This window comes from Heloderma suspectum, chromosome 2, assembly GCF_057233095.1.
Source record: "Heloderma suspectum isolate Gila_16-S chromosome 2, 16-S_ref, whole genome shotgun sequence".
Taxonomy (NCBI): Eukaryota; Metazoa; Chordata; class Lepidosauria; order Squamata; family Helodermatidae; genus Heloderma; species Heloderma suspectum.
Window position 1 is genome coordinate 133,766,007 of NC_139459.1, and position 13,787 is coordinate 133,779,793.

At 40.9% G+C, this 13,787-nt stretch overlaps 1 protein-coding gene across 1 annotated transcript in view; it reads right to left on the reverse strand.

The window, feature by feature from the left end:
- Positions 1–12,090, reverse strand: part of DNAH6 (dynein axonemal heavy chain 6) — a 246,436-nt gene extending 234,346 nt beyond the window's left edge. Inside the window, exons 1-7 of the mRNA XM_084834830.1 lie at positions 11,793–12,090; positions 11,168–11,443; positions 7,194–7,370; positions 3,996–4,246; positions 3,080–3,347; positions 804–938; positions 582–705 (exon numbers count right to left, since the gene is read on the reverse strand). Of these exons, the coding sequence (XP_084690956.1) occupies positions 582–705; positions 804–938; positions 3,080–3,347; positions 3,996–4,246; positions 7,194–7,370; positions 11,168–11,437 (1,225 nt within the window). The 5' untranslated portion in view covers positions 11,438–11,443; positions 11,793–12,090. The remainder of the gene's footprint in view (positions 1–581; positions 706–803; positions 939–3,079; positions 3,348–3,995; positions 4,247–7,193; positions 7,371–11,167; positions 11,444–11,792) is intronic.
- Between the last annotated feature and the right edge of the window lie 1,697 nt (positions 12,091–13,787).

Consider the following 13,787-nt stretch of genomic DNA (forward strand, 5'->3'; position numbering starts at 1 on the left):
ATCTTAACCACTAAGCCACTGCGGCCCACCAACATATGTGATACCAATCAGTAAAATTTGTCTATGGCCTGATTTACCATAGTTTAGCACTATGTTAAGAAGCCTGCTCAAGTCTTGGGCTCGCATCCCTCCCCCCACTAGCATTGATGTGAGGAGATCAGCTTCCTGTTTTAAATCCCCTTATGTCTGAACTGGGGGAACTCTAGTTAGTTTAAACAATGTTTTGTTACCAAGCCAGAATCATAAACCACTGTTGGATCTTGGCTTGTTTTAACCAATCACAGTTTCCCAAGTTTCGATGTTACAGGGAACTGTGATTACTTTAAAATTAAAAGGAAAATGTTTTTATCCCACTCTCACATGTCTGGAGGAGAGAACAAAATGTGAGCTTGGGGCTCGTGCAGATGTAATGGGAAATTAGGGCATGATTTAAGGGTTCCACTCTTAAAGGCAGCCTAAAAATAATTTAAAATAAATAAAAAAATGTCCTTTTCCCATTACGTCTGACCTGGGCCAATTCCTTGAAATTAGAATAAAGACATAAATGTTCTTTAGTTATTTTCTAAATGTCAGTTTTGTACCTGTACTCTCTGTTGCATAAAAGTAATCATCAGGAGTGAAACCAGACTCAAGCAGTGCAGTTCGACATGCACCTCGAACCACTTCTTTGGCTAATTCCCGGAACTCTGACAGATGAGAAGCCACCTGAAAATTATAGTGCATTTAGAGAATAATGGATATTAAATCTCAACCCCCCAAAAGGTGTATATAAAATCATGAAAAACTGAACCAATGAAACTCACTTCTTTTAGCTGGTTGAACTGAGTACCTTTAAATTCCATCAGTGTGTATATGTAACCTTTTTCCACTTGACAAAGTGCCATGTCACTGATTCGATAACACATTTCTTGGATGTTAAGTATCGCTGGTCTCAAACACTGCAAAATAGTAGGAACAAGTTACCAAGACAGAAAAAAACATTACCATGAAGCCTTCATCTGGTTGATGTGACAAGAGCATACAGATTAGTTTTCATATTCCCATCAGGCTTGAGAGGCAGGAAATCACATGGTTAGGCTTTTTTTATACCTTCCCCTTCCTGTGACTCCCTCCATCCATTCTGAGGCCAAACTTGTGAGAGACAGAAAGGGGAGCTAGCAGTAAGAATACTTAGGAAAAAGCCTTTGGTTGTTCTGAGCATGTGACAAGGCCTGCTGTGTGGTTGACAGTAGGGTAACTTAGGAGTATGTTGGCTTCCAGTGAGATTATATGAGTGGGTGATGGTGAGAAGGAAAAGCCAGACCCAACAGTCACTGATTGAGATATCAGATTGTGGTGGATCCTGTACACTCTCGTCACATCACCCAGAAGAAACACTAATGGTAAGTTCTAATATTTCTTTCTCTACTGATGTAGGATTGCATACAGATTTGGATCTATTATAGTGGAGGATAGCCGTGATGGGTCAAGCAGCTGTTTGGTTATGAAGAGAACACCTGTTGTAGTCATCTCCTTCCAAGGGCTGCTTCTACAAAGATATAGGTGTCCAATTTGTCATGATTTGTAAACATGCTTGCTGAGGAAAGCCAGTCTCATTTTTTTTCTTTTGCATCATCTTATGAAGACTTTCCAGGATGCCTTATAGATTAGGTTGGTTGCTGGCTTCTTGGAGGGCAGCAGGGTGGCAAGAACTTCTGCTGATTACCCACATTTTAAGAAATGTTTCCTCTCAGTTTCAAACAGCTGAGGAGAGCCATGCTGAGCCTGGGTGATGGACACCGGACCCTGCATTAGCAGATTTGGAATGTTTGGAAGGAACCACAATTCTGTTGTTTCCAGATGGATTATTTTCAAGAACCAATGCTTGTTCCCATCTGATTTTTCAATGTTGAGAGACTGTGGTGAAAGCATAAGGACCTTTTTGCCAAGAGGGTGTTAGGGTGTCTACCCTTTTGGCTCCCTCCATTGGGAATAAGAGAATAAACTTAAGAGTCTTGTAACTTATTGGTGAGGTAGATTGGTCTCTGGTTATGTGGCCTGTTTATTACTCTTTTGGGAGGCAGGGTGTTGTGCTTGGAGCAGACTACTTGTCTTGTAGATTCTGAGGTTCTTCCCTCAAGGTATGTCTTTGTTAGTGCTATAGAGGACACAATAGTAGGGAACAAACAGAGAAAGAGTGGGAAGGGAAAGAGTTCAAAGAAAAGAAAAGAAAAGAAAAGAAAAGAAAAGAAAAGAAAAGAAAAGAGCAGGAGAGAGACAAAAAGAGCAGATAGAGAAAGTAAGAAGGAACAACAACTAGAGAAATGATAAGCCTGGATTTTGGAAGAGTTTCTCTAGAGTAGAGAAAGCATGCATGTGCTCTCAGCTAGGCTGGAAAGTAACTGGGGAGGAGTCGCAGCAAGAAGGGGGAACAACAAAAGGGCCTAATCATGTGGTTCCCCGCCCCTCAACTCTGCTGGAAATATGAAAGCCAGACTGTATGCTCTAGCACGCCAACAGAGAAAGTTAAGATTCTAAAACTATTAGCTTCACTAATTTGTGGAAACAATGGTTTCCCAGAGTTTTGCTCCTGATGTCCACTAATGGAGGGGTGGGCAATTTCTGTCAGGTATCCAATTCTGCAGGCCCCTGACAAGCTGAGGGATCCTCTGAAACAGCGTGAGATGTGGAACAGGTGAAAATCAGGGAAAATCTCCTCCCCGCTTCTGTTAGCAGGCACCTTTGATGGATCAATGGCCCTTCTGTTCATGAGAAAGTTCCTTCTATGAAGGAAAGGACACACAATATGATGACTTTTAGATTATGAACTTCTGTGACTTTCTATACTGATTAAAGTCCAGCAGCACTAGTTCATGGCCTGAAACCTAAAAAGGTATGTTAATCTCAATATATTTCAACAACAGGAAAACACATAGTTTACTGTAAATAGTTTTAACGTTCAGATTTTTTCATGATGTACTTTAGCATTAAAAAGTTACCTCCTCAAAAATTATAATATGTAACATTTATATAGTGCTTTAAGCTCTTCAATACACTTCACATATATCACCTCAGTAATAAAACCATTCACAATACATACTGCATTAACAATGAATAAGTTCTTCTGCAAAGCTCGACGACATGCACTAATTTTCTTGGAGCGCACATTCTTCCTCCATACATTAAATGACTTCCATTTGCGAAATATAGCAAATATAGTAATTCTGGAAAGTGCTCTGTGGTAGAGATATTCCTGCTCCCAGCGTTCAAGTTCCAGATATTCAACCTCTCCATTACACGTATGAATAACTGCTTGTTGGCTAATAGTATAGTAGTCATTTCTGTTAATGCAGTCATAACTTACAATTCTAAAAGTAAATGAAAACATCTTGGTTAATAGGATAGACAATAACTGAATTCACACAGCTGTCATGATACGAACAAGCTGGTAACTGAACAATCTATTTCTGTGCCTGTTCTGTACCTCTAAGAAACTAGAATCTAATATGAACAATTTCAGGTATTTAGTTTCCTTATGCAGAATCAAATTATCTGTCACTCCATTGCACATATTCCGCTGCCAACTTACCTGTTAATAGGTGGGGGAAGAATGCTGGCAATTAGCACAACTCCCCTGATCATGTCAAGACCTACTTCTAACATTTCCCTGGAAACTGAACACTCCACATTGTTGTTGTAACTACTGGAAGTCACAAACACATTTTCCCCTCAGGTCTTGTTAGTGGGAGATAAAGACTGTTAATTGCATTATTGTACTCATGAGAAAGATACATGAATGGGTGGTTGCTGTTTGCCATGACAAAGGGCAATGCATGCTGGTACCCAGTATGTTAACTACCCATGAGCGATTGCCAAGAGACACATTGCCAAGAGTTAACTACCCATGAGCGATTGCCAAGAGACACAATTTATAATTCACATTAAATTCAAATGACTACTTATTGTACAGTTGATCACTGTAAAAGTTAATCACCGTAAAAGTTAAATTAACTCACTTTAAGTTAAATGTATCATATTCAATTGATGACCTGGGCACTGCTGGTGTCATGTATAGGAAGCCAAGATTTTTGTTTTCGCATATTATTCTTATAATTTGTAGCGGTTCAGTAATATTAGCTTTAATTACTTCTTCTGGTTCACCAAATGTACGAATAGGTGGAGTGGAGCTTGGTCTGCAAGCACTTAGCTTTACTGTACTACGTGGCTGTTTAGGAGGTGTAGGAAGTCGTACCTTAGCACTCAGTAACTGTCAAGATAAAGTAAAAGGAATTTATATCTCACTGTTCACTTTAGAAACCCAAATCCTTTATGCTCAAATGATTCACTAATATTTTTGTGCTTTAAAAAAAAATCCCAGTATCTTCTTGTAGATTCATATTCAATATTATAATATTGTAGAATGCCTGTAAAGGAATAATGTTAATAAGGGTTGGTTAATATTTCACTGGCTCTTTTTAAATATATCGCTAAATCATAGTTTAGTGCTACATTCACTAGCAGCAGTGAGCTTTCAGCCAGCACACTCCTTCTCCAGCATGACTATGAGGAGAATGGAAGCTTTCACTTCCTGATTTAAGCTAACTAAATGTCTCGTTACATCTGAATTGTGGAAACTCTGGTTAGTTAAACTCTGGTTTATGGTTCTGTCTTGTTTGAACAAACCAATGTTTAAACTAACCAGAGAGCCTGAGTTTGGACATAACAAGAAACTTTGGTTAGTTTAAAACCCAAAGCAAATAATTTTGAGTTCCTCCTTGCAACCATGCAGGAATGGTCCAAGACATTTTGCTGGGGTGAAGGACTAGAAGCCCGGCCCTATTCCATGTACCGAAGCCAACTGTACTGGCAGTTGAATCTTACTTTAATGCTTGTGATGGGACAGCATCCTCCACTGCAGCTGAGGGCAGCAAGCTAGCTTATGGAGGTGTAGGGCAAGCTGCATAGCATGTACAGCTGTGTGCTCCAACACCTCACCACTACTCCAGCATCCACTGTCTAAGGAGGCTGCCTCACTCTGCCTAATGGTACATCTAATCCCGAGAGTGGGGGAGCATGAGAACTCAAGGCATCACTGCTGCTGATGGCACATAAATGTTAAACAACAGTTAATGTGAAATTAATTAGTAGGTCAATGTGAAATTCATTTGTGTGTTAACTACCCCAAAGGCTCTATAAAATAATAGTTTCCTGTGGTACAATGCTTTCAAAAGGCATAATTACAGAGATGAAATCTCCAATATACCACATATTTCAAAGACACAACAGAAATGGGAAAGAAAGAATTGAGTGCAACTTGGTCTTTAACCAAGCCTGCTGTTCTTAATAGATGATAACTACTTATAGCACGTTTAAAAGCAGCCTTGGATGTTATAAATAAGAATAACAAGCCACAAAAACTTTTGTATGACTGTTTTTCTCATCCAATGGGGATCGTGCAAATCAAAGCTGTGGAGTCAGCCCAGCCTTACAGAGCTTTCTTACACACAATCCTGTTCACATGAGAGTAGCTCCAGCCCAATACAGAACAGATCATGCATTCTACTCATTGCACTCATTCCTCACATACAAACCCACCCTTAAGATGCTGACACACAAAGAACACCTGGGTGATGACTATAAGTCTTTTAACACCATGTAGTCACAATTCCACCATGTGATAGCATCGTGACATAAGATTTCTATGCTTTGCACAAATGGCTTGCAGCACAGGATCAGTTCCCACAGAGATCTATTTAAAGTGGCCATCAGGTTGTTGTGTAGCTACTCCCAGTCAAGGGGTGGATATGGATGCAGAAACAATGGCTCTCTATGGCAATGGGAACCCATGCATCCATAACAGAATTTCCTGTCCAGTCTGAGAACAGCATATGAAATCTCCTATTCTGCCTTAATATAAACCCTATTCAGGTATTTGTTTCTCTGCCAACGTCCACAAGTTGGAGGGTGACTATCTGCAGTGAGGAGTCTGCCCTATTTGTGTAGACTCCCCACTTGATTTGGAGTCCTGGAAAATCAGGGTTCGAAATCATGCAAAGAGCCTACATGAGCAGAATAACCTCTCGGCTGCAGATGACTACCCTCCAATTAATGGAAGGTGACGGATGGTTACAGAGGGGGTGGGATGAACATGTTTGTTCTTGCTTCCTCGCCACATGATGTTAATCACATGGTGAAGCAAACATCTGAACAGGGCTACAGTCACCTAAGAATCATAAAATGAAACATAAATAGGATTTCCCTAACACCCACTAATAACCACCCATATGGCTATAGCCACTCAGGTTGCAAATCTTCTTCAACCTCAAGATGGACAAATAGGAGAGGTGCCAAAATTACAACCACTACACACGTGGGGATAGCTGTTTGGAGTTTCTCTCTTTCATTTGATAAAAACACTAATCTGTCCCAAATGACCATTTCTGGAAAAGCTATAGAACTGTTTGCTCTGTGGTTGTCATGCAACAAGTGCTTCAAGGTGTTAATAAATCCTACTAGACCAGATCTGAATTTAAGGAATGTGGGCAAATGTTTAACATAATGAGTCTTCCTTTTAACAAGAGAATGAAACTGAGAGACTTGATTTTTTGGTCTCTCATAGTTTTCAAATTTAAGAAAAAGACCTGAATGTTGATACATTTTTAAAATGCACTATTTCAAATTAGGGATATCAGAGGATTCAATTGATTCAAATGAGTTTGGATTTCTATGAATCCGACCTGCAGATTCCACAACAGATAGGCTTTTCCCGAGTTGCATGCATTCTGCAGACTTGCAGGCCATTTTTTTAACTTGGGGAAGGGGGGGGATTTGTGCATTAGTGCAAATGTGTATTTGCAAATGAAGAAAATTCTCCTCCAAAAATCCAGTTCCATCAATGAGCGGATAACAGAATGAAAGATGCCTGACAAGCTACAAAACACAGTCTGAACAGATTTAATAAAATTCCTACTTCAAATGTGTCAGGCTTCCAAAACCACACATATGACCTGAAAAGGCAAGAAGCACCTCATTATGCATGTTTTAACTTAGGCAATATTTCTTTAACTCGAAGAACATATGGAAGAATGATTTACTATAGCTTGTTTTATTGTTGTTTTAATTATGCATTGTAATCTTCCTTGAAAATATTTTACTGAAAAGTGAAATCAATTTAATTTTTTTTAAAAATCATACTATATAAAGACAGCCAATACCTGTCTTTCACGTAGCTCTTCGTGGATTTCAGTTAATGTTGGTTCCACAGGAACAGGCCATTTTCTTTTCTCTGCTGAAGTTTTAGGTTGTAATACTCCAGAAACTATTAATTTCTCCCTGTTCTTCTGGTATATATATTCAGGCTGCTTGTGGAACTGATATATTTTTAACGCAGGCTCAATTGAGGAGAAACAAAGACAATTTGAAATCAAATCATCTATGAAAATTACAAATTCTATACAACTTAAATAAACCAAAAAAATTTAGGTCAATTCTGAAAGGATTGAGAATGGGAGAGAATGCATGTCATCGTGCAGCCCACTCCATCATTAAGGTAACTGGAGAATTACATCTGCACCAGCCCAGTGTTTCAACTAGGAATTGAGGAAGAAAATGGTATTTTGTTTTCCACATGAAAATCCAGATCATAACCTTGTCATAACTCATAAACTCTTAATAGAGTTCGTTATGGACTGGTGGTTACACTCATCTCAGAAGGCGGTTGGGAATGTAAGGTTCCCACTTTGTCAAACCACACCAAACATTTCTTTCTTTGCCACTGGCTACATCTGTAAATCTCAACCTCAGTTATAGCTAATAAGCAGTTATTACATTTAATATATTTACATGAATTATTAGCTCCCTTCAGGTGTTACAAAAATGTACACATGGAGGGCAGATGTGCACAGTTCCCAATCCTGTGGAGCACTGTCACCGTGTTCAGCCGAATGCAGTTACACTTCCTCTTCAGACCTTCCCTGTCAACACAGTGGGAGGCCAGCACACATGTTTCCATCAGCTCTTCACATGCATGTTTTTATAACATCTGAAGAGAGCTAATCTTTATTTCTTATCTATTTTAAAATTTTTTAGACAGCCCTTCACCCACGAAAGTAGGTTCCAGGGTAGTGTACAAAGATAAAATAACAATTTAATAATATAACACAAGAAGCTATCAATATATGCAAATGAGCAATAAATACCTCTTTTAATCTCCCTTTCCACTACACTTCTGAGAGATGACAGTGCTAAAATACCATTTGCATACTTTCTTATGCTTGCACAGTGTTTCTTCAATAAAATTTGACTTAGAACCTAGAAATAAGATAGCATTTGATTCTCTGAAGATGCACCTTAAGCTGAAGGCACTTTGATTCTTTCTTAATCTTAGATCTCCTATTTGCAATCGGTAACATATGAGAAGTTTTGCTGAGCCAATGTGCCATTATGGACACAGCGGTGTACCTGGGAGACTTGAACTCATGGCCATCCAGAGAGCAAGGACAAGGGCAAATCCTAGCCTACCTCACAAGGTTGCTCTCAATATAAAATAGGATGCTTGCATTTACATCTCCCTGCACTCCTTGGATTCTAATTCTGTATTAATGTAATTAATACGTTCCAAAATATGAATAAGTGATGTGCTATAGTAATTGAAAGCAGTGAAGCTACTCTGCAAAGGAAACACTAACCTACTTCTATGTAGTTCTGTTCTACTTCTTTTGGAACAACACACATTCTTTTATTCAAAGCCATTGTCAGTCAGGGCATTCTGAAAGTATCCTGGCATTTTTGCCATCTGAGCACACATTGTATTTCTGAAAAGACAGAAGTACTGTTGGTTGAGGGTTCTGATAATTGGAAGTGTTCAGCCTGTTTTGGATGGGGTTGCACTCCCTCTGAAGCAGCAGGTTCACAGTTTGAGGGTACTCATGGATCTCCTGTTGCTTTTAGATGTACAAATTACAGTACAACTTTATCTTTAAAGTGCCTTTATCAACTCTACCTGGTTTACCAACTGCATCTGTTCCTGGAGAAATCAGACCTGGCCTCAGTCATTCATGCCATGTTTTCTCCAGTTTCGATTACTCTATGTGGGCTCAACTCAAAGTATCTCTAAAATCCTAAACAGTCTGGCCCAGAGTATCTCAGGAACTGCCTCCTCCTATATGAACTAGAGGATTTCTCCCAGCTGCTGAAGACCTTCCTGTTATCGCCCCATGCCCCATTGACAGAAGAGAGGTATGCCTGGCCTCCTCCTTGCCTACATGGAGGGTGAAATCCTATTGGGAGAGGCGGCCACCTCTAAACTCAGAGGCGACCACCTATCCATGCAGGGCAGGAGAAGTGCAGAGGGGATCGTCCCCTTTGCGCTTCAGCCACCCTGCATTTATGGCTAGACAGCCAATTTTGGCTGTCCAGCTGTGGGACCTCGGAACACAGGGAACAGCAGCTGGACAATATGTAGGATGTGTCGTACCGGCATTTCTGACTTTCCTGCCCCACCACGCTCCCAGTAACGCCCCGTTTTTGTCGCTCCACGCTCCTCTTCCAAGCGCAGAGTGTGGGGCCATTCCGTGCTGCCTATAAGGGAGCGTGGAAGGAGGTGGTTGGTTCCCAAGAACCAACCTATCCTATGGCCGTCTGTCTGCTGACTAGTGGCCATAGGACTGCGCCCTTAAGCATGCCTACATTTCAGCAGGCTTTGAAGACAGAATTAGTTCAGGGGGCATTTTTAGTTAGGGCCTCTATTTGGCTCTATGGTTTTTGTTTTAGAATTATTTTGCAGTTTGATTGTATTTTAAAATTACTTCATTACATTGTGTTTAGTTTTTATTGTTGTAAATTGCCTTGAATTGACATTTTCTTAGACAGGCAGGATAGAAATTTTAGTATAAATAAATATTTTCACCACATAGGGAGATGTCATTTCTACACACTGACCCACACAGTCAAGAAATTTGTGGGGTTAGACTGTGGTATCCTAAAATAGTATACAATTATAAATATATGGAAATAAACTGTATCTGCACCCCATAACATTTTAATAGAAATTGTCACCAGAAATTTGTTGCAAGATGGGTTTTTTACATGGGCATGTAATTTGGAATTGAAAGTCCCTGCATTAATACTTTGCTTATGGACCAGGTAAAGACACAACTGGGCTGGATCCAGACTGAATAAGTTGTAGTTAGTTCCCATTGAGATCAGTGGGACTTAAATCATGACTAATTTGACCCACTGGTTTTAAAGGGGAGCCATGTTAATCTTTTTCAGCAAAAACAACAGACTAACAAATTTAGGGAGCAATCTTGTGCATGTTTAGACAGAAAAAAGTCCTACGATTCCCAGCATTCCCTAGCCAGCCATGGCTATGACTTTTTTCTGTCTAAACATGCACAGGATTGCGCCCTTATTCTGGCATAAGATTAAGAGGACAGTGTCCACAAAAGCTTATGCCAGAATAAATGTGTTAGTCTTTAAGGTGCCACATAACAACTTCAGATTGTACTATTAGTCATGCAAAATTGCTAAACTTTAAGAAATAAGCCAGGAAAGGAAATTGATTAGGAGAGACAGAGCATCATTGCAATATATCTGCTCGCAACAGGAGAACTGTATCCACCACACCAACCCCTTTCTGATTACCAAATGCTAATGTCACGTTAAATCATTTTATCTTTGCCACTCCAAATCTCAAACATAATTAACAATTAAACATAATTGCAGTCCTATATACAGTTAAAAAGGTAAAGGTGTCCCCACCCAGTCGTGTCCGACTCTAGAGTGTGGTGCTCATCTCCATTTCTAAGCCGAAGAGCCAGTGCTGTCCGAAGACGCTTCAGTCATGTGGCTGGCATGACTGAACACTGAGGTGCATGGAACACTGTTACCTTTCCCGCCGAAGCGGTACCTATTTATCTACTTGCAATTTCTTGCTTTCGAACTGCTAGGCTGGCAGAAGCTGGGACTGAAGACGGGAGCTCGCTCCGTCACATAGCACTCGGGTCTTACAGTTACCCATGTGTAAATGCTGAAGTTAAGGGGACTTACACATGAGTTACTGTGCACAAGACTGCAATCAGAATATCAGAAAAGAGCCAACAAGACTTTCCGTGAATTTTACAGGAATCCAGGATAAAACAAATAAAACACAGCCTTATAGAGTAGGCTCTATAACCTGGGAACCTACCAAAGGCTCCAATTTTATGGGCTGCTGTCGCTTTCTCGTTCTTTCCTGTGATTTTGTGTTGTGTTCAAATTTCAGAGCTTTGGGATTTGCTGCCATGTGTTTTGGAGCCATGCTAACCAGTCTCTTCCTTAATTCATTTCTTGAAGGAGAAATTTTCCCACTTGAGGACGACCGTTCTCCATTTAAACTACTTTCCTCACTTCTGCCAGTTGCAGTATCCGAGGATTGTGGAGTAAGTTGGATAGAAGGCAATGACACCCTTTTAGACATAACTGCCTGAAAACGAAACACATATCATTTCTGAAGTCTAATGGAACTACCTCATGAATTTTAACCCATAAAAGATTTTGCACAATCCAATAGTAAGAAGAAAAAATACCGAAGGAAAATGAGTTCTCGTGAAACTACACTGGGGCAGACAAGTCAACCTAAGCAATATTAGTTGGGCTGAGGGCGCGGGGGACACCCTTAAGGGGCTAAAAGGCCCCTGGAAGTCAGAATGTCGCCACTTATTCACATTAAAATAATAATAATAATAAGAAGAAGAAGAAGAAGAAGAAGAAGAGGAGGAGGAGGAGGAGGAGGAGGAGGAGGAGGAGGAGGAGGGAGGGGTATCTGATGTCACCTATTTGAGAAATTCACTTTTTCCTTCCAGAAGCGACGGAAACTTCTTCGCTCTCACGGGAGTCCTCCCGTTGCCAAGCAACCGTCCCTACAAGCCGATCCCATGGTTCCCCGGGCGGGACGCAAAGAAGGGACGAGCAGCCCGTCTCCCATGGTTACTAGAAGCGACCGCTCGCGCGCCTCCCTCGCAACAACCAGTCAGAACAGCGCGTCCCCAGTTCGTTTTCTCGCCCGGCCGAGCTATGGATGACGAGGCTCCGAGGGCGGGAAAGGCCCATAACTCAAGAATGCGGCATCTCTTCTGCCTCTCCTCCGCCCACTATAGCAACTCAGTCAAGGGCTATTGTAATAACCCTTCACTATCCCAAACCATATACCTGAAGATGTTGCATGTCATTATTATAAATTATCTACTAATATTTACGTAAAAAGCACGTTGTCCAGTGGAATAATCACATTTAACATTTCTGTAGTACGCTGGAGTGTTCAGAGTGCCTCATACATCATCTTATGATTGCAGCAAACGTGTACATATTATCCCCGTATTGCAAGGGGCGGGGAGGGGGGCTGATGCAGTGAGAGGTTAACGTCCCTAATATAAAGCTGCCTAGTGAGTGCGTGGCAGAGGCGCAGTCACCATACCAGACTAGGTCTTTCCAAAGGATTTTTACTATTTTAATCCGCCTAGTTTTAAGTTTAGTTGCCTGCCTGCCTGCCTGCCTGATTTGTGTCGGTTTTATATTGCATGCTTTTGAATACATGGGCAACGTGCTATCCCCCCAACCCCGCAATCCTAAATCACTTGGGCGACATCTAGTGTCAAGTCAATGGTACACTGTTGAAAGTGCCTTCCTATTTTGATTTGGCACAACTCCATAATCTCAAAGCAGATGTTGTTGCCATGTTTTTGTTGAAATTGTCAGGTGAAAATAGGAACAGTTATTTTCTATAATGTGATATCGAAGTTCCTCTTAGGAAGGTGATGTGTAAGAGGTATGAACAAGAGACCGCATATGAGTCAAGTCAGGCCGGTACACTTCACAAATTAATTCAGGAAAATTAACATTTGACACCTTGAAACACATACATACCACAGACTGTATTTATCCAGCATCCCAGGCCACTACAGGGCCTGCTCACTGAAATGCCACCATCTCCAAGGTTGAGTTCCCAACCTTGGAGGGCAGCCAGCACCATTATTTCCATGCTGGCTGCGAGGGGGAGTGGGGTTGGATTTCCAGTTCCCAGCTCCAAGCCCTCCGACCTCAGAGCTGGGAATCCAAACTATCCTATGGCCCCTCAGACACCGTCTAGGGGCCATAGGATCTCTTGCTCCCTTAAAAAAAAATGAAATTCTGCTGCCCACTTCATCCGGGGCTCTGTTTTAATTGATCGGATTGCAGTATTTAGTCAAATTAAAGTTAGTGCAGTTGGAGGGAAAGTTTATGGAAACAATTTATATGAAGATTTGGCAGGATGAGTGCCAGGATTTTGGTGTCCTTGGGCAAAAGTCCATTAATATGCTCCCATAGCCTGTAAGTGGTGGGGGGAGAATGGGTGAGATGTATTATTTATTTATTAAATATAGCAGCATCAGTGCACATAGTGCTTTACAGAATATAAAAAGGTAGGTCTCTGTCCTGAGGAGCTTACAGTCTAGAGCAGAAAAGATTGCAGTAGTCTATGTGAAAGATGACCAGGGCATGGACTAGAGTTTTTGTCAATGGGACAAAGAGGACAGACCATATTTTTGCAATGTTGGAAAGGGAAAAGTAACAGACTGAGCATGGGACAAAGGAGAGATGAGTCAAATATACAGTTACAGTTGTTGTATCTGTTCAACAGGGTGCATGGTAACATTATCAAAAGAGAAGGAAAGCACATGAGGAGGGCTTGGGAGGAAAGATGAGAAGTTCAGTATTCCAGAGTCCTTTGCTCACATGCGGCAAGCAAACAAACCACGTGCCACATTCCTTTATAAAAATATATTCCAATA